General features: G+C 48.4%; 1 protein-coding gene across 3 annotated transcripts in view; it reads right to left on the reverse strand.

Annotated features, from left to right (window-relative positions):
• Positions 1-1,970: 1,970 nt before the first annotated feature.
• Positions 1,971-18,653, reverse strand: part of IL20RB (interleukin 20 receptor subunit beta) — a 30,942-nt gene continuing 14,259 nt past the window's right edge. For all 3 annotated transcript variants that reach the window (XM_024746264.1, XM_024746262.1, XM_024746265.1), the window contains 4 exons: positions 14,464-14,588; positions 12,225-12,375; positions 8,573-8,715; positions 1,971-2,883 (listed from right to left, as the gene is read on the reverse strand). In XM_024746264.1, the coding sequence (XP_024602032.1) occupies positions 2,776-2,883; positions 8,573-8,715; positions 12,225-12,375; positions 14,464-14,588 (527 nt within the window). In that variant the 3' untranslated portion in view covers positions 1,971-2,775. The remainder of the gene's footprint in view (positions 2,884-8,572; positions 8,716-12,224; positions 12,376-14,463; positions 14,589-18,653) is intronic.

Below are 18,653 nucleotides of genomic sequence, written 5' to 3' on the forward strand. Positions count from 1 at the left end.
GTCAAAATAAACACAATTTTATTGGTCTTCTCCGGTGGCAAAGCGGTTGAGAGTCCGCCTGCCGATGCAGGGGACGCGGGTTTGTGCCCCGGTCTGGGAGGATCCCACGTGCTGCGGAGCGGCTGGGCCGGTGTGCCGTGGCCCCTGAGCCTGCACATCCGGAGCCTGTGTTCCGCAACGGGAGAGGCCACAGCAGTGAGAGGCCCGCGTACTGCAAAAAAATAAATAAATAAAAATAAACACAATTATTTACTTGCTCTGACAACTTAAGGGAATAGCTTAAAAAAATACACTGTCAATACAAACAGTATAAATACTAAATATAGTTTTTGTTTTAGACCGCACACTCCTGAGGCTTTGTTGCCAAACCATTTTGTTCTAGAGTCATGCTTAATCTCCCACACTGTGTGACTTATTTGACAGTTGTGGTTCTGCTGTTTCCATTTACTTTCATTCAGAGGAGGATGCAACCTGCCCTTACCCCACCCCTCCATTTTCTGCTCCACCTTGTCATTTTCCCATAGGACTTACAAACTCCCAATATACTAGATAATTCACTTAATAATGATCATTGCTAGTATTATTTTATTATTATTTCTCCTTTCCCCGCCCCCCCACATTCGAATGTAAGCGTCATGGAGCAGGGGTTTTATTCCTTGGACTCTGGCAGCATCTGAAGGCAGGACTAAGAAAGTTGGGCTTGATTCTGGGGTCACGGGTGTCAACTCAGTTGAGCAGCATGAAGGACTGTGAGAGATGGTCAGTCTCCCTGCCATACTGTTGTAGTTATTAATCACACCCATTTTCATTCATTAAAGTGTCCCAGCTTAGAGGGCCGGGTGATTGGCGAGGAGGAGGGGAGGCTGGGGAGTTAGAACACAAGTACTCCAGGCCAGAGGGAATGGCCAGCTACAGGGGAGGCAGCCCCCCTACTTTCAGGAACTAGCTCAATGTCCAGTGCATGGCTGGGCTTCGATAAGTGATTCTGGGGACATGGGACGACACTAGAATAACTGAGAGAAATTCCTGTATACCTGTAAATGCCTGCAAGGTGGATGGGCAGTGAGACTATCTGTGAGAGGGACGCAAGCAGAGGGAAGTCAGGGGTCATTTCTGGGTTCTGGGCCTAGACAGGTGACAGGCGAGAGGGAGGAGGGGGTTGGCGACTGGTGAACTAGTATCGTCTTTATTTCTGCAAACTAAAAATATGTTTCCAGGTTAGGCCAAAGGTAAAATGAACACATACTCTTTGTACAAGAGTCAGACAACACAGAGGCATACAAAATGGTACAGATGAAATGATCTTCAGTGATCTCATCTTAAAGAGAGCCCATCCTCTGGCTCCTCGAAACCCCACCAGATGGAGAGAGGGTTGTGGGCCTCTATCCTGTAGGGGAAACACCTGGCTGAAGCAGTTAGACTGTCTCCACCTCTGGGCTGGCTGGAAGGGGCCCAGGAAATGGGGGTGGAGACAAACCAGTTCAGAGGCTCCAGAACTGGGAGGGCTGGGGTCTAAAAGGGAGGTACAGGCCTTGCCCAGCAATCGTTTCAGCCTTCAAGAAACTTCCCCCTCCATCCCTTCTCTGACCCTGACTCCTCCTCACCTGGTGGGGGAGAGGGTTGGGAAGAGGCTTCAGTCGCGTGCCCCAGATGAACATGCTAGGAGAGTTAAGGACACCCGAGGAGCTGTCTTAAGGAAAAGAGGTCCCCAAGGGATTTCCTGTATCACAAGGCCTCCAGGAAGACGCAGGAACATCCTGGCCGGATGAGGCTTTGGCCAGCTGCTTCAGTCACGTTTCCCATGCAGCCAGACGCTGCCCCTCGCTGGTTCCCTGCCCCATCCCCTACCTGGGGCTACTCCCACATCTCCTGACCAAAGGTGGTCTTCAGGTGACCTGCACTCAAGGTTGATGATATAACTGGAACCCTAAAGACAACTTTTTTGGAAGAAACCACAATGATTACCCAAGGTGACACCTTTTTATTTTTCATTCAGTGCTATAACAGCAGTGCAGGAAAAAGGAACACAGCAAACATCGCACTTATGATCAACATCCTTCTGCGGTCTCATCTCATCATGCACATGCATTTTAGCTGCTGTCCTCAGTGTGCACACACTATCTACCCTGTACAGCATTTCACGTGTCTGCGGCATCTGCGCACGGCCCATTTTCAGGGGGCTGTGGCCTCCCTCCGGGTCATGGTTTGGAGAGCTGGCTGAGCCATTCAGTCACCTCTGAGCAGGCATTTGGCTTGAAGTGAAATCAACCCCATTGCACCCACCCTTCCTTTCCCCTTCAAGGTTCCTCTAGCAAAGCAGGATCTCCAAGCCAGCAGGTGTATAGAGCCTGGGATTATTCCTGTTACACGTGTATCTACTGCTCTTCAGAAAAGCAGAACCAATCCCAATGCACAGTGTTGCCAATTTCCCTACAGCTCTGCAAGTTGTGGAGAGATGATATGGATATATATACATATGGTTTAATGGTTGGGTACTTAATCCCCTCATTGTATAGTTGAGAAAACTGAGAGACACAGCACCTTCCACAGGGTCATCCCCCTAGAGGACAGCAGAGAGATCCAGTGCTGGAGGTCGCATCCCCTGACCCCCTCTCAGTGCTCCGTCGGCCACACCACTCTACCTCTGACAGTTGCTTCTAACACAGACACAGCAGGCTCTTCTTCTCTTGTCCTTTGTCCTTGGAGGAAAGCCGAAGCACGGCCCTTCCCCTCACCGTCCCGTGTCCTGCAGACCAGGTTTCTAGACTTCATCTGCTAGATCCAGGCCCTGAGGAGCTCCTCAGAAGACAGCCCGGCCGCCACACAGGCTTCTACCTCTTCCCTTCTGCAGCTGATTAGCTTCTGGGGTGAACTGGTTATTTTCTGAAAAACAATTTTCATTCATATTCATTAGGTGAAAAGTCATAGTAATAGTAATCGTGGAGAATATCACCAAAAAGCTCAACTATCTGATTCATTAACTTTCCAGCAGCAGAAAAGCCCAAAGACAATTCTAACCCCTAGAACAAGGGCTTCCCACCTTCACTGAGATCGTCTACCAGGTCACCAACCAGCAGATGTCTTGGGGTCCTGCCTCCTCGGCACTCCTCCCTAGGGGACCCTGCCCCACAGAAGCCCAGAATGTAGTTCTGGTCCAAAAAATCTAACCTTCTTCCGCCAGAGAGCTCTGAAAAGAGTGACCTGGTCTGAGGTGCTCCACGTACAGCACTAGCAGGGTGTCTGGTCCAGGGATGGTGCTCCATAAACAGGAGTCCCTTCCTACTCATACTTCACATTCCTGCTATCTTCTCCCAGCAACCCCAATACATCATCATAACTGGTTGTAAAAATGCAGGTATCAACCTTTCAGGGTGACTTTCCCCAGTGTCACCCCTAGACCACTCGCCTCCAACAAACTCACTTGGGTCTTGCACAGCTTCTCCCACAGCCCTTCCCATCATCACTTTTCTTTTTTCTTTTTTTTTGGCTACACCATAGGGCATATGGTATCTTAGTTCCCCGACCAGGGATCAAACCCGTATCCTCTGCAGTGGAAGCGCAGAGCCTTAACCACTGGACCACCAGGGAAGTCCCTCCCTGTCATCACTTTAAAGAGTGGCATGTGGGCACAGACAGGTGGGCACAATGGTTTCCTCCACCCCCATCCCCAGAGACATTAGCTTCATCTAGTCGGTTGCCCTTGATCTTGTTTGTAAAGAGGTGGCTACAGGGCTCACTCCTGGTGTCCACAGGCAAATAATGCGAAAGCAAGGCTCACTGAATGGGATGTCAGTGTGGAGCCCACCACCAATTCCCTGATGCTGGTCTGGTCAGATTCCCAGGACACTGGCTACCTACATCTGCGGTGCTTATACCTGATTGCTTTTTAAACTCTAGAGGAGTGCCTTGCAATGGAAATGTAATGTGAGCTACATAAGCCATTAAAAATTCTCCAGTAGCACATTTTATAAAGAGAGAAATAGGTAAAGTTAATTTTAAAAATATATTTTATTTTAAAAATAAATATTATTTCAACATCTAATCTGCATAAAAATATTAATAAACTATTTTATACTCTTCTTGTACCGTCTTCAAAATCTGTCATGTATTTCATAGTTACAGCACATCTCAGTTTGGACTAGTCACATTTCAAGTGCTTAATCATCACATATGGCTGCAGCTACCATACTGGATGGCGTCGTTCTAGAACATTAAAGTGAAACAGCGTAATTTCAGAATTTCAGAAGGTACAAAACTGTTGTCCCATAGTTTAGAACAAACTTCCAAGCAAGGTTCAGCTGATATACTTTTTTTAAATTTGAATTTGTTCTTAACATTTGAAAATCAGGAGATTTATTATAAAGTCTGGATTGCTGGATTCTCATTTCAAATTTAGGAAGCACTGGCTCACATCCCCTCTTGGCAGCAAACTGCATGAACTGAGAAGAAGCTGGTTTCTTTAGCTGGGCCATGTTTGCCATGGTCCTCCTATCTATCTCTCCCTATTAAATCACATTTATTGCACTGTACACTCTTTTTTTTTTTTTTTTTTTTTTTTTAAACAAACTCCACTTTCTATGAAGCACACAAAGTCAGACTTGGGATGGCCCATTGGAGCACATCTCAATTTAGAGACGACTAACTTGAGGCCATCTTGATGTTTGCTACCCACATTACAGTGGAATGTGACAGCAAGAAGAGAAAGAATAAAGTGAGTCACAGAAAGGAAACAAAGAACCTTTAGCACCAAAGCCTCCATCCCCATGAAGCAATTATGGATAAAGGACAAGGAAAATACATTATATTTTAAAATAGGGAACACACACCAAGCAGTCTTAGTATAATTTTCCTTGCATATATATTTTTGCCATAGACTGTTACTCGGTGATAAAAACTTGAATGGAAAGACATTCTTAATGGTACATTTCAGAGTGCAACCATCACCAACTGTAAAATTATAGATGAAGACATGAAATGTTTAATCCAAACAGACAAATTAAACATTTACAAACACAATAGGACTTTTTGAAGACTTGTTGAGGATTTCCACTTGGTAATTTTCCATGGTTTAATTGGAAAGATGCATGGTCTTTGCAAGGTTGGCTGGAAGTTGCTTTTTAATAGTTTGGAGGATTATCTATGACCAGTGCAAATGTTGAAGTGCAGCTAGGCTGTGCTAAAGTAAAGGCTGAGAGGGGGGAGATGGTGGTGGTGATGTGCAGCTCCAGAACTTATTTGGGATTTGATGGACACTAGCTATCTATTTCTCACAAAACACTGTGGGAAATGCATACACTCAGAGAAACTGTCCATGTTAAAATCTGGAGAGAAACAGAATACAAATTAAAAGCCTTATGGAAAAGAATGCATGTAGGAACAGACACTAGAACAAAGTAGGAAGGATGGTAAGGGGAACAGAGAAGCAAAAGGTGGTCAAGGGTCATGGCATTTACCTTCCACAGACAAAAGTGGTCATTCTCTCATAGAATCTCCTTATCTCGGGACTTCCCTGGTGGTCCAGTGGGTAAGACTCTGTACTCCCAATGCAGGGGGCCCAGGTTTGATCCCTGATCAGGGAACTAGATCCTGCATGCATGCCGCAGCTAAGAGTCCCATGCCGCAACTAAGAAGCCCACATGCTGCAACAAAGATCCTGCGTGCTGCAGCTAGGACCCAGCGCAGCCAAAATACATAAATAAATATACAAATATTCAAAAAAAAGAAAGAAAAAGAATGGATTCAAGGCCAAACCCAGCTAAATGTGTGAAGTCACTCATATTTACCTTTTGGTTCTTCCAGACCTCTGCTTAGATTTCTCTCCTTCTTCCTTACCCATCATGCAGCGTCACCACTTTTGGGGGGAGATTCTGTAAACTTATTCACCCCCTAGATGTGCAGGGCTACAGGCAACGAGGTGGGTTGATTCACAGTTTTATCTACATTTCACATGTCCTTGTCTCTGGTCTCATCTCAGTTGCGTGGTTTTCTCCAAAAGCTATTTTTAGGGTATGGCTCATAATGCATTAGGATTCCTAGGAGCTCTTGCCATTGGAGGGCTTTCCTTGCGCACCTGAAATTCTACAGGGAATGGACCCTTTACATTGTTCTTTCCCTGGCCCTTTACTCCGTGGCTCCCTAACAATACACTGGGTCCTTGGAGGGAACTCTGCTAGGTCATTGAATGTAGGACCAGAAGAGGGAAATTGAAGGAGGGTATTAGGAATGCAAGAGCTCGTGAGTAGAGGGTAAGCATGGAAACACAGTTGAGAAGGAAGCCGTAAAGGGTAACTACTCAGTGGAGTCCAGCCGAGGAGGCTGAGCTTTTTATGTGTGTGCAAAAGAAGAGCTAGTGACCTGCTGAGCCAGGAATGCTCCCCTCCCATCATCATCGTTTTGGGTTCATTCAGGGGTTCTTCCTTTACTGCAGGGCTCCGCTTTTACTAACGGCAGAGGAGCACCAATCAGACCGATCTTCCTGCAGAGAGCAACTTCAAAAACGGATCAAAATATGAAACCAACTTCCTTAAGTCACAGGAGAGCAACCAAAAGTTGACACTTGGAGGAAGGGAATGTCTCTGGGTGAGTTTCCCATTTTTTACAGTTCCCTGAGGAGCTGAGGGCAGGTCTCTCTTGGTGCCATGAACAGAAGAACCAGAAAACAGATATGGGTGCAAACAGAAAAGTTAGGAAGTGAGAGGACTAGAATTAAGTGTTAATGGATTAAACATTGCAATTAAATGGCAGAAATTGTTGGAACAGATTCACTTAAAAAACAAAACAAAACAAAGCAAAAAACCTCTGTGCTGCTTCAAGAGACACCATTTAAATTTGAGAACACGCATAAGTTTAAGATAAAAATATGGAAGAAGATACACCCTACAAACAGTAGACAAAAAAGGGTTATATTGATATCAGGATAAGAATACTGCCAGAGATAAAGAGGGACATTTCATGATGATAAAAGACTCAATTATTCAGGAAGACCTATCAATCATAAATATGTATGCACCTAAAACAGGTTCAAAACACATGAAGGAAAAATTGACATGAAAGGAGAAACAGACACATCTACACTCATAGTTAGAGATTTTGTTGTCTCTCTCTCAATAACTAATAGAACTATTCCAACAAAATCAGTGAGGACAAAGATGATCTGAAGAGTATTAAACATTTTGGTCCAATTGATATTTATAAAACACCACCCAACAACAGCAGAATACACATCCTTTTGTGCTTCAGGGAACTCTGAGCCCCTCAAGTTCTTGCTGAAGGGGATGCAGGCCAGCCCTGTCCCCTATGTTTGATACATCCCACTGCCTTTATGTTTAGCAGTAAACCCTTTAGTCATCCAGAGGGGCTGGAGGGGGAACCGATGTAAAGAACACTGGTTGGTAAACATTATGAAAAAGGGCAAATGAAATGAGCAAATATCCATAAAGCCTTAGAACGGTGCCTGGTGCTTAATTCTGGACCAGTGTCCCCTGGAGTCATGACTCCCTAAACTCCTGGAAAGAAAGAGAGCTGACACTAGGATCATATGGTGGGGCGTGCAGGGTGTCCTGAGGACTGGGCTGCAGGGAGGGTTAGTCCTCCTGTGAAGGGGGAGCATGGCCTGTGCTCTCAGGGTCCTGTGATGTCACAAGAGGGACCCTTCCAGGGTAACTCCTGGCTGACAAGGAACTACAGGAATGTATAGCTTGCAGGCAGTTCTGGCTCTAGCTGCTTCTGAGAAGCTGACCCCTAACCCCATCCTCCCAGGACAGAAGGGTGAGATATCCCTGAGGGGACAGGGATGGGTTTGCTTTTGTTTGTTATTATGTTGTTGTGTTCTGTTGCACTGCTCGGTGGGTTGAGGTCTGGGGCAGAGGTGGGGGGCTAGGGTGCACAGGAAGCAGACAGATGCAACGTGTGGGGATCTCTGGAGACCTGCTTTTGCTTTTCCCCGACCCTGGCACAGCACACAGGGCCTGTCCCCACTGGAGACACTCAGATCTATGGCCCAGTGACCTCAGGAGTAAGATAAGAACCCTGGCTTGTGAGGAGTTGGGATCCCTCACCTTCGGTAGTCACAGGTCCAGCTAGTCCCCCTGCCCCCAGCCAAAGGCAAAGCAGGCTCCACGCGCCCTAATTTCACACACGTGCACTTCACCCTGAGGACCCATGAGGCTCTTGGCGTATGAACTGACTATGTTGTGTTGGAACATATTTCTGGATGCAGCTGCTGTTACAATGATGGGAGGGAGGTAAGAAGGCTCGGTAGGCCGGTCCTCAGGGTAAGACTATGCATGACGTCTGGAATGCAGAGCCTCCTGGGCTGGGCTACACACCTGCTGCCTTGGCCGTGCCAGGACCTGGGGGCAAGGAGCAGAGGCCTGATGGGAGCCTGGGGAAGGCCACCACCCCCTGGTGATGGGACGTCTCCCAGCCCCTCTGACTTGGAGGGAATTCCTATAAGTACTCTTCTCCCCGCTTTGTGCAAATGCTTGTAAACCCACGATATGTGTGTCCCTGCCCCACTAAGGCCCAGACTACATCGGGTCAGCATCATGCTGAAAGGAAAAAGAACAGTTACCAAGGTGTCGGGGAGCATCACCACAGGGCAACAGGAGTGCTGGAGCAGCCGGCCCATTTTCCAGATGGAGAGCAGCACAACCACGAGGATCAGCATGAAGCCCACAAACGAGAGCAGAGCCAGTGCCAGCGGCAGGGTCTCTCCTGGAAACGGAAAGACAGGAACCGGCTTAGGAGACAATCCTGGGCCTCCCTCACTTTCCTGGATCTGGCTCTGCACACGGGCCAAGAAAGCAGATGCCAACACCCTGACATCTGATGTGTGCCCTAGTGACCGAAATGACCACCATTAAAGCCATTTTTCTAGAATCCAGATTGGTTTCCAGAAAGCCAAGGAAGATTACGATCTTTTTCTTGGGAAGGGAAAGGGAGGAGCATCATCTCCTAGCTGTATTTGCACGTACCTCTGAGCCACTGCCAGGAAGAAGGCAGAGGGCCAGGCCCCGGGCAGGATGAGGGGGAAGCACCAAAAGAGAACAGCCCAGAAGGGAGCTGGGCAGTAACTGAAAACAAAGTGTATTTCACAATTTACTCTTGGCATTGATTCGTGTGATGGAGGAAAATGCTGAATTCAGAGCACAGTCACATAATAACTCATATATCAAGCCCCTGCGAGGGTTAAGTGACTTACCCCAGGTCACACAGGTAGGGCTGGCTCCAAATTCTACTAAGTGATGTATCAGAAAGTGCCAAGTCTGAACGTCTGGAGATGCGGAAGGGGGGGACAGGTTACTTTCCCATCTCTCTGTCCTATTCATTTAGCCCCTCTGGGCTGGACTGCTCACCCAGGATGTGAAGGGTGCCACAGCCAATGCAGCTGCAGAGAAGCTGGTGGGCTCTTCCAGATGGCTGGGGTCCCCAGAGTTTGTATCAATGATTTTGGAAAATATGTTGGCAGTACACATCAAGAGATGCACAGATGTTCATACTCTTTCATCCACTCCTGTGAGTGGATTCCAAAGAATAATTCCAAGGAAGGAAACGTATGCAGAAAGCAGTTCACAGCAACATCTTTATTAGAGCAACAGCCTCGCATAACCAGCCCCACTTTCTGCCCAAAGCAGCACCCCTGCACCTTCCACCATCCCAGCACGCTCTGGTGTGCTTTCTCATAGCACGTACCACCAAGGGACACCATCTCATTTGTTTACTGCCTTGTAGCCTGTCTCCCCAACTAGAAGGTAAGCTCGGTGAGGGCAGGGACTTCCCTGCTGTATCCCAGTGACGGGGCCAGCAGGTGGCACATAGTCAGTGCTCAATAATTATTCACTGAATGAATGAATGAATCAGTGAATGAACATCATCTTCAAAAGCAGATGGCAATGATCTAAATACCCCCCATGGAGGATGATTTAATACATCATGGGATATCATCACGGCAGGTCAGGAGTTCAGCTATTAAAATGAGAATTAGGATATATACAGACTTGTTCGCTGCATCACGGGTTGTAGTGGCAAAAGACTGGAAAGCACAGAACATACCTGTTTATGGGGGATGGTTACATATACATTGGCACACCCATATACTGGCTTGTTATGCATGTTCTTAAACAGTGAGGTAGATCTATATGTACTGACATTAACAGGTGCTCACAATAGCAATGCCCAGTGAAGGTGAGCGAGGTACAAAGCAGTAAGCACAGTCCAGTCCCAGTTGTGCCTCTGAGTACTGGTATCACATGATGACTGGAGGATTAAATGCCAGACTTGCCAAAGGAAACCTCCTGAGTGGTGTGGGGAGAATGGAGAACGTGTACCTCTTACTTTATATACTTCTGTGTTGTTCGAATTTTTTTTAACAAGCTTGACTTACATGGTTTTAAAAAGTAGTATAAAATGAGGGTCTGGGGGAGGGATAAATTAGGAGTTTGGGATTAACATATACACACAACTATATATAAAACAGAGAGCTTCCCTGGTGGCGCAGAGGTTGAGAGTCCACCTGCCGATGCAAGGGACACGGGTTCGTGCCCCAGTCCGGGAAGATCCCACATGCTGCGGAGCGGCTGGGCCAGTAAGCCATGGCCGCTGAGCCTGCGTGTCCGGAGCCTGTGCTCCGCAACAGGAGAGGCCACAGCAGTGAGAGGCCCGCGTACCGCAAAAAAAAGAAAACAGATAACCAACAAGGACCTACTGTATAGCACAGGGAACTATATTCAGTATCTTGTAATAACCTATAATGGAAAAGAATCTGAAAAAGAATAGATTTATATACATATATATATACATATAACTGAATCACTTTGTTGAACACCTGAAACTAACAGAACTATAGTTGTGAAAAGCAACTATACTTCAATTAAAAGATAAATAAAGACCCAAAAAAAGTAGTATAAAATGGTAATCAGAAAATCTACACGGAAAATGTTATGGATGTGATATTTGTGAAAAAGCAGACTCAAAGTGTATGTATAATTCAACAACAACATGTGTCTACACAAAGGCTAACAGCCCTTTGACCCAGCAACTCTACTTCCAGGGATTTATCCTTCAAGTATACCAGCAAATGATCTATGCCCAAGGTAATTAATGAAAGCATTGGCTGTAATAGCAAAATATTGGGAGAAAAAAACTAAATACCCATCAATAGGGAGCTAGTTGAATTAGTTATATATACATACAGTGGAATACTATGTAGCTACAAAGAAGGATGAAAAAGTTCTTTTCAGATATGGAAAAATCTACAAGATATGTAAAGTGATAAAGACAAGATCCAGAACAGTGCATGGAGTGTGCTAACATTTGTGCTAAAAGGAGGGGAAATATATAAAAATATATTCCCATTTACTTGTAAATGTATTGAGAAGTCTTTAGAAGGATATACAAAAAGCTAATACCTCTGGGGGAGGGGTGGGAATTACATGGATGAGGAAGGCGGTTCCACACGTACCTTATCTTTTTTTTTTTTTTTTTTTTTTGTGGTACGCAGGCCTCTCACTGTTGTGGCCTCTCCCGTTGCGGAGCACAGGCTCTGGACGCGCAGGCTCAGCGGCCATGGCTCGCGAGCACAGCCTCTCCGTGGCATGTGGGATCTTCCCGGACCGGGGCACGAACCCGTGTCCCCTGCATCGGCAGGCAGACTCTCAGCCACTGTGCCACCAAGGAAGCCCTCAAAAATGATAATTTTTAAAAACTAAAAAGTTATACACAAATGTCACTCATGGTGTTTGTGTGGCAAAATCATGGGATATGGGGTTTTGTTTTATTTCTTTTCACTGCAGGCTTTTAAACCATAAAAAATTCAAGGGAAAAAATTAAGTCAAACAAGAGGATTCTACAAACTTTCTATAAGGCCCCTCCCAGCTGAGCGCAGCCGTGCTACACAGTGGGCTACGTCCACACGAGGTGCGACGCTCAGGCCCCGCTGCCTCACTAGCACCCCCCTCTGATACCCAGGCAGCTGCCACCGGGTCAACCAGCCTTGCAACATCTGGCCTCAGGCCTCGGGAGCTTTCAGGGAAAAGTGTTCTAGACAGCTGCCAAGTGACCCCTGCCCAGCCCCAGAGTGGACTCTCTTCGGGGGGGATTGGAACGCAGAAAAATTTCACCACAGGATCTACCCAGCCTGGGGGAACAGGTCAGGGAAACCGAGGGGATACTCGGAAGCAGCAAGCAACGAGCATCGCCCAGGAGGGGCAGACAGGCGGTCTTACCTTGCACCTTGACACATTCTGTCTGGCTGAAGGCACTGTGCCTCCCAATGGCCTTCACGAACGTCCGGACCTTCACGCAGTGTGCAGCCCCTGGCTCCATGGTTTCCAGGTGCACCGGAATGCCCCCGCGCCTCACCATCTTGACGTGTTCCTTTAAGAAAACAGAAAACAGTTACACTCTGGGGGAAGCAGGACACAAAAGCGGGAGAAGGAGGGAAGGGAAGCTGTAAATATTTCCTTTCCAAGATGCATACAGAATGTTCCTCTCATTCATTCATTTATTCATTCATTCATTCTTAAATATTTATTTATTTATTTAGCACCTACGGTGTGCCAGGCACTGGTGTAAGCACTGAACAAAACAGGGACACAGCATTGAGCAAAACAAAGTTCCTGCTCTCGTGGAGCTTATGTGGGGTAAGACAGACCATATATAACACACATCAGGTGGTGATGAGGGTTATGAAGAAAAATGAAGTAGGGCAAAAAGGTAGAGAGTGATGAGGAGGCACCAGAATAGGGATTAGGGAAGACCTCTCTGATAGGGTAATATTTGGACAGAGACCTGAAGGTCAGAAATCTGACTGGGGGCTTGGCCGGGCCACTGCTGCCAGGGGGATCAGTGCACAGGAACACTGGAGCCTGTGGGCAGTGCCTCCTCACACTTGCATCCATTCACTGTCTGTCCATCCATCTGCACGCCCCTCCACCCCCACTCACCCCCTGAGGGCTGTGCTCTGCGTCTGAACCTGTGGAGACTCGTCTGGGCCAGGCCCAGGTGGCTCAGGACACGGGCTCCTCTCCCAGCACCGGCTCTGCACCTCCCGAAGAATCCTAGGGATCTGCATGCTCCCAGCCAGCCCAGGCCCTGATCAGTCCCGCACTCGACTCCCTCCGCCTGGCAATGCCACCTCCTACCACTGGGCCCTGACCCAGCAGGAATAAATGCTGGAAACCATGGCTGTTGCCTGTTCCACCTACACACACCACCTTCCAGGGGAAGCTACCCAGCCCACGGTCCCCATTGAGTGGGTGGTAGGGGACATGACCTGTCCCTCAGACACTGGCATTAGGTCAGGGGTACCCTTGGCCTGGAAATGGTCTATCAGAGGCCAGCGAGCAACCGGCGACCCCTAAGCTTGGCCTGATAAGACAAGCAGTACCAGTCAGATTTCCTCTGCTAGGAACTGATCTTGGGGAACTGATACCTGCAGCTAGAAGCAGGGACCAAGGGGAGAGGACATGGCGAGGAGGAGTCAGGCCTGGTAAGGCACAGCCATAGGCATGTGCAGGAAGGAGTGGTGAGGGATCAGGGCCTGCGAGCAAGCTGGGGAGAGGGCCACGGAAAGAGTGCAACAGAGAGGACCCGCTGGAGGGAATCAGAGACTCCACAGACGGGGGCCCCTGGGCAAGTGAGGCTGTGCTGCAGCCTGGCTCTGGGCCTGCTCTGATCATGGAGTCTGTGAGAGCCCCTTATAGCACCATATTAATCTCTGTGACAGAGCCTATTTTTCCTTGTGCTGACTCGAGTGGGCCTTGTCACCATTTCAGCTTGGACAGGGCCTCCACAGGTCTGCCCAAGCTCCATCCTTTCTGCTGCTGTGGCTGCAGGATGCTTGGCCACGCCCTCTGGGAGAGCTGACCTCCCACCCAGCCTAGCCCGCAGCATCCATCCCACAGGGTAGGGCAGCGCCCCATCTAGGCATTCCGGGTGGCCCATTGGCTCAGAATTAGTGCTGTTTATCAGCCAGCTCCTGACTCTCTGCCCCGACTTCTGCACCCTGCCCAGATACACACCCTCGAGAGCCTTGTGCCAGCCTCATATGCTTTTGAAATCATCCAGTTGATCTGGAACACCCTGGTCTGCCGCCTGTAAACAGCAGGGAGAATGGCTGAGAAGACATGCTGATGAGGGAGAAGAAATGCATTGAAAAGGTATCATGGATCCAACTATGGCAGAGGTTAGGGCAAGGAGGCAGCCCTCATACTTTAGCAAACGTGGCCTGAGACAGCTCCCAGCCACAGTCTGGGTTGGACCAAGGCAGTCCTCTGAGGAAGAGGCTGCCGGGATTGTCAACCTACGCCCATCTCTCCTTTCCCACACTTCACCCAGGCCCGCTCATCCTCAGGCCACCCCAGACAGCAAGCACTGCAGGGGCTGGCTTTCCTCATCCAGCTCTCGGAGGTCTGTGACTGCTTCTCCAAAGTCTAACTCAAAGGCCAAGGGTGGAAGTCTCACCTTGGCACCAGGCTCTCTCTTCCAGTAGGCCACGAAGAACTCAAACTGTGGCCCCAGGTCTTCCAGTTTAATAACCAGGTGGAAGCCATCCTTGGTGATCTCCATCCCAGGTGGAGTGAGGATGGCTGTTGGCAAGACAAGGAGAGAATCAAAGCCAGCCCCAGACAAGACTGAGTTTTGTCCAGGGAGACCATGACCAAGCCATCAGTAGAAACATGTCAGACTCATGGGAGGGGAGGGGTTTGGATATGGCTTCACGGTGTGCAGAGGCGTGTACACTGATCCTCTCCTGTACTCAGCAGGTGCTCAGTAGACACTTTTTGAATGATGAGCAAATGAAAAAAACAAATGACAACAACTTACTACAATTCGCATAGATCAGTTATATATACTGGCTGCTGCTAACTCTCAAACATCAGCAAATCAGCAGCCTGTGGATGGGTTGGCCTCTCTATTCTCAGTCCAAGGATTCTTCAATCTCATATCCTTAATGGAAGATGTTGGAAAATCAGAGGGTTTTACAAATTCCAATAATCAGCTCTAGAAATTTACAGCATAAGCACAAGCACCATCCTTCATATTACTGGATCCCAAACAGAGAGGCCAGCAGCCCCCATGGATACTTTCCTATCAGGAGACCAAGAACAGAAGGGCCCACACAGACAGTCTTTAGTCCCTGGTTACTGATGATGGATCCAGACTTGCCTCTCAGATCCAGATGCTGCAGGACCAGAGGGGCCACCGCAATTGCTGGCCTTGGCTTGGCAAGTTTAGCAGAGTGTGTTCTGGGCTACATCCTCCTGCACTGGGGTCAGTGGACACTCAAAAGAAAGGCAGTTCCTGCAGGGAGTTTTCAGAGAACAAAGTATTTCCTGGCATTTGAAGAGCTGCCTGGAAAAGGAACATGAGGACTTGGAAAGTCAGGGACCAACTGTACAAAACAGACCCAGTCCAGAGGCTTCATATGAGCCTACAGCACCACAAGAACTGTGTCTGAAACACCTCCAGTAGGGAGAGAGATGTTTTGACTCCTCCAGTTTTAAGTCAAACATGATTAGAATTGGATTCCCTGGTCTCCATCTATGTTGAGATTAGAATTAGACAAAATGACCTGTCATTTCAGTTCAGAGAATTTTTTGACAAAGTTGGGACAAGAACTTCTGTCCTGTGTACTGTACAAACTTATCTCATTTAATCCATCCAGCAAGCTTAAGAAGGTAAATACTGTTCTTATCGTACAGATAATGTAACAGCCTCAGAGAGGTTGAGTGACTTTCCCAGAATCACACAGTTAATGGCCAGAATTTGAGTCCATGTCTTTCCACGTTTCTAGACTCTGCTGTGGGGTGTTTTTGAACTCCTGATGAACAGGATGCACATAGATCGCTTAAATCAGACTCTAAGCTTGGGCCCTGGAGACAAGTGGTTCTAAAGCTCCCCTGTGACGTGAATTCATATAATTGAGGTTAAGAACCTCTGCTCTCAACAGGCTTCCCTTTAAGAGTAGGAGATCCTTTTCAAGAGAGCCTTAAAATAAGATTTTTCATATGTCTTGGGAGAAGTCAGCGTGGCCTTTTTCAAAGGCCAAAGAACAGACGTAATGCCCTTGAGAGTCTCGATTCCATCCCAACTCTGCAGCTAACTTCACCTGCACAGGGACCATACAGGAGCAGCTTCTGGGGCAGGTACAGAGACTCCCTTCCCCAGCTCCTCCTGCAGTGGCCCTTTTCCTGTTTATATTGGCCTTCTCAAGCACGAGCTGCTACTGCACACACCCGCCCCCATAGCTTTGTAGGCACTCCCTCAATCTCCAAATGCCCCGTGCCTTCCTTTCCAACAGCTGCCAGCCCCCAGCAATGACCTTGGCTGGAGCCCGTGCTTCTAGGAGCCAAAGGGAGGTGGTGCCGGGTGCTGCCCAGGCACGGCAGGAAGAGGCAAAGCTGCACTACCCTCCAGCGCCTCTCAGGCTTCCCCAGGGCCTGCAATGGGATCCCACTGCCTCCACCATATCCTCCCAGTGCCTAGAGAAAGAGACTGGGAAGAGGAGCCCACATTCGGCACCAAAATTTCTATTGGTATCCATTCCAATTGCCCCACTGCTGCCCCCAGCTCTTCCCTCCTTCCTCTGCTCTCTGGCTCTCAACTCTGGGCATCCCTTGGGTAATTAATATTAATATTTACTAATAGCTGAGTGCTATGATTAGACAGCACCACCATGAGCCTTTGCACTTTTCATCTTGTCCACAACTACCCAGTGAGGCAAACTGTTGCCCTTCTTACAGATGAGGACTCAAGGGGCTGAGCTGGGATTTCAACCCCACCTGCCTGACTCTAGAGGGCCAACTTCCCCTTCAAATTCACCTTCCTCAGCCCCTTCTAGCGTGGACTCCCTCACCTTCTAACCGTCCTAATTTCTACCCAATCTCATATAGTCCTCAGTAACCTTTGATTCATTCCATTACTGCCCCAAACCTTCCTTTGTCCTCACTCCCAGCAGAGGGTCACCTGCCACACCAAGAAAACAGGTCACCGCAGGCCTTTCCCTTGCCTTTCCTGCATGTCCCAACTGGTCATGTTATCATCCACACCTGCCCTGCCCCTTCTGCCTCCATTCAACCCTCCAGCTGGCAGCCTGTCCACCATCACCACGGCTCCATGAAGCCAGTTTCTCAAGGACCCATTTAGGGGCCTCCTTCAGGCCCAGCAGCAGCTCATCTGCTCTCCCCTCCATGACCCTCTCCCCGCCCAGCACCTACTAGTGCCTTTCCCTCTACCCTCTTTTTAAACCTAAGGTTTCCCAGGAGCCTATCCTGGGTTCTCTTTGTCCTTATGTCTTGTCCCTGGACATCTCACCTGCTCTCAAGCCACTAGCTATTAATTTTGTGTTGTGTGTCTAACCTTGACCTGTCTGAGCCCGAGGGCCTGATTTCCAACTGCCAATCAGACATCCGTGGCATGATATCCTATAGGCATCTCAATCTCAAAGAGCCCAAAGCCAGCAGCAACTCTTATTCCTCAGACCAGTCGCTGCTCCTGGGTTCTCTTCCTTGGGTGACACTCCCACTAACCCCATCTGGAAGATGGACGCCATCATTATCTCCCCCCACTCTGTCTCCCAATAACTGGTCCCCAAGCGCTGTCCTTTCTAACTCAGCAATGTCTCTAGAATTTGTCCTCTTCTTCCCATCCCTTCCCCACTTCTGGGATCAGGACCCACCTTGGCTCAGCTGGAGTGTTACAACCCCATCCTCACTGTTCACCTGCCCTGAAGGCTTGTCCTACTCCAGTTCACTTTTCACACCACAGCCAGAGTGATTGTTCTGTAAGACAGACCTGGCCTAGACCTTCTCTTCTTCTGTGGCCCTCCTCTTCCGACTTGATCAAGCTTTATGTCAAAGCCCTTCACCATGTGACAAGCTGCTTCCTCGCCCCCAGCATCCAGACCCTGCTACTGCGGTTCCCCACACACACCCTTCTACACACTGGCCATTATTTGTACTCTGCCGTATTTGTTCACCTATCTGGATTCTTCCCTTACTTCTTTTTTTTTTTTTTTTTTTTTTTTTTTTTCTTTTTTTTTGCGGTACACGGGCCCGTCACTGTTGTCGCATCTCCTGTTGCAGAGCACAGGCTCCGGATGCGCAGGCTCAGCAGCCATGGCTCACGGGCCCAGCCGCTCCGCGGCATGCGGGATCTTCCTGGACCAGGGCACGAACCCACATCTCCTGCATCAGCAGGCGGACTCTCAACCACTGCGCCACCAGGGAAGCCCTCTTCCCTTACTTCTTTCTCAATTATTTTCCAGGTTCTATTGCTATAGAAAAGTTACTTATTCCCAAAGGACTGTTCCTAATCATGTATAGACCCTATTGCACGAAGAAGATGCTCACACAGCAACAAAGATGGAGTTAGCGAGGCCCCAGATGGGAGGCAGTGTAAGATTTATGAGGCACTACTAGGGTAGGGAGAGGCCGTCCTAGCCCCATCTCCCCACTTGCAGAGCAGTTTTCCTTCCAGAGACAGGACTGACTTCCAAAGTCTCTTTCAAAATGAGAGGGAGGGCCTGTGGGAAGCAGCTGACTTTTTAAAATGGAGCAGTTAGGGCTGTTGATGTTCACAGTACTGTGGCTTTGCAAGACTAATTTGATGCTGAAAAGAATCCCAACAGTCTCTGTGAGCATGGTTCCTGA

This window comes from Neophocaena asiaeorientalis, unplaced genomic scaffold, assembly GCF_003031525.2.
Source record: "Neophocaena asiaeorientalis asiaeorientalis breed wild unplaced genomic scaffold, Neophocaena_asiaeorientalis_V1.1 scaffold437, whole genome shotgun sequence".
Classification (NCBI taxonomy): domain Eukaryota; kingdom Metazoa; phylum Chordata; class Mammalia; order Artiodactyla; family Phocoenidae; genus Neophocaena; species Neophocaena asiaeorientalis.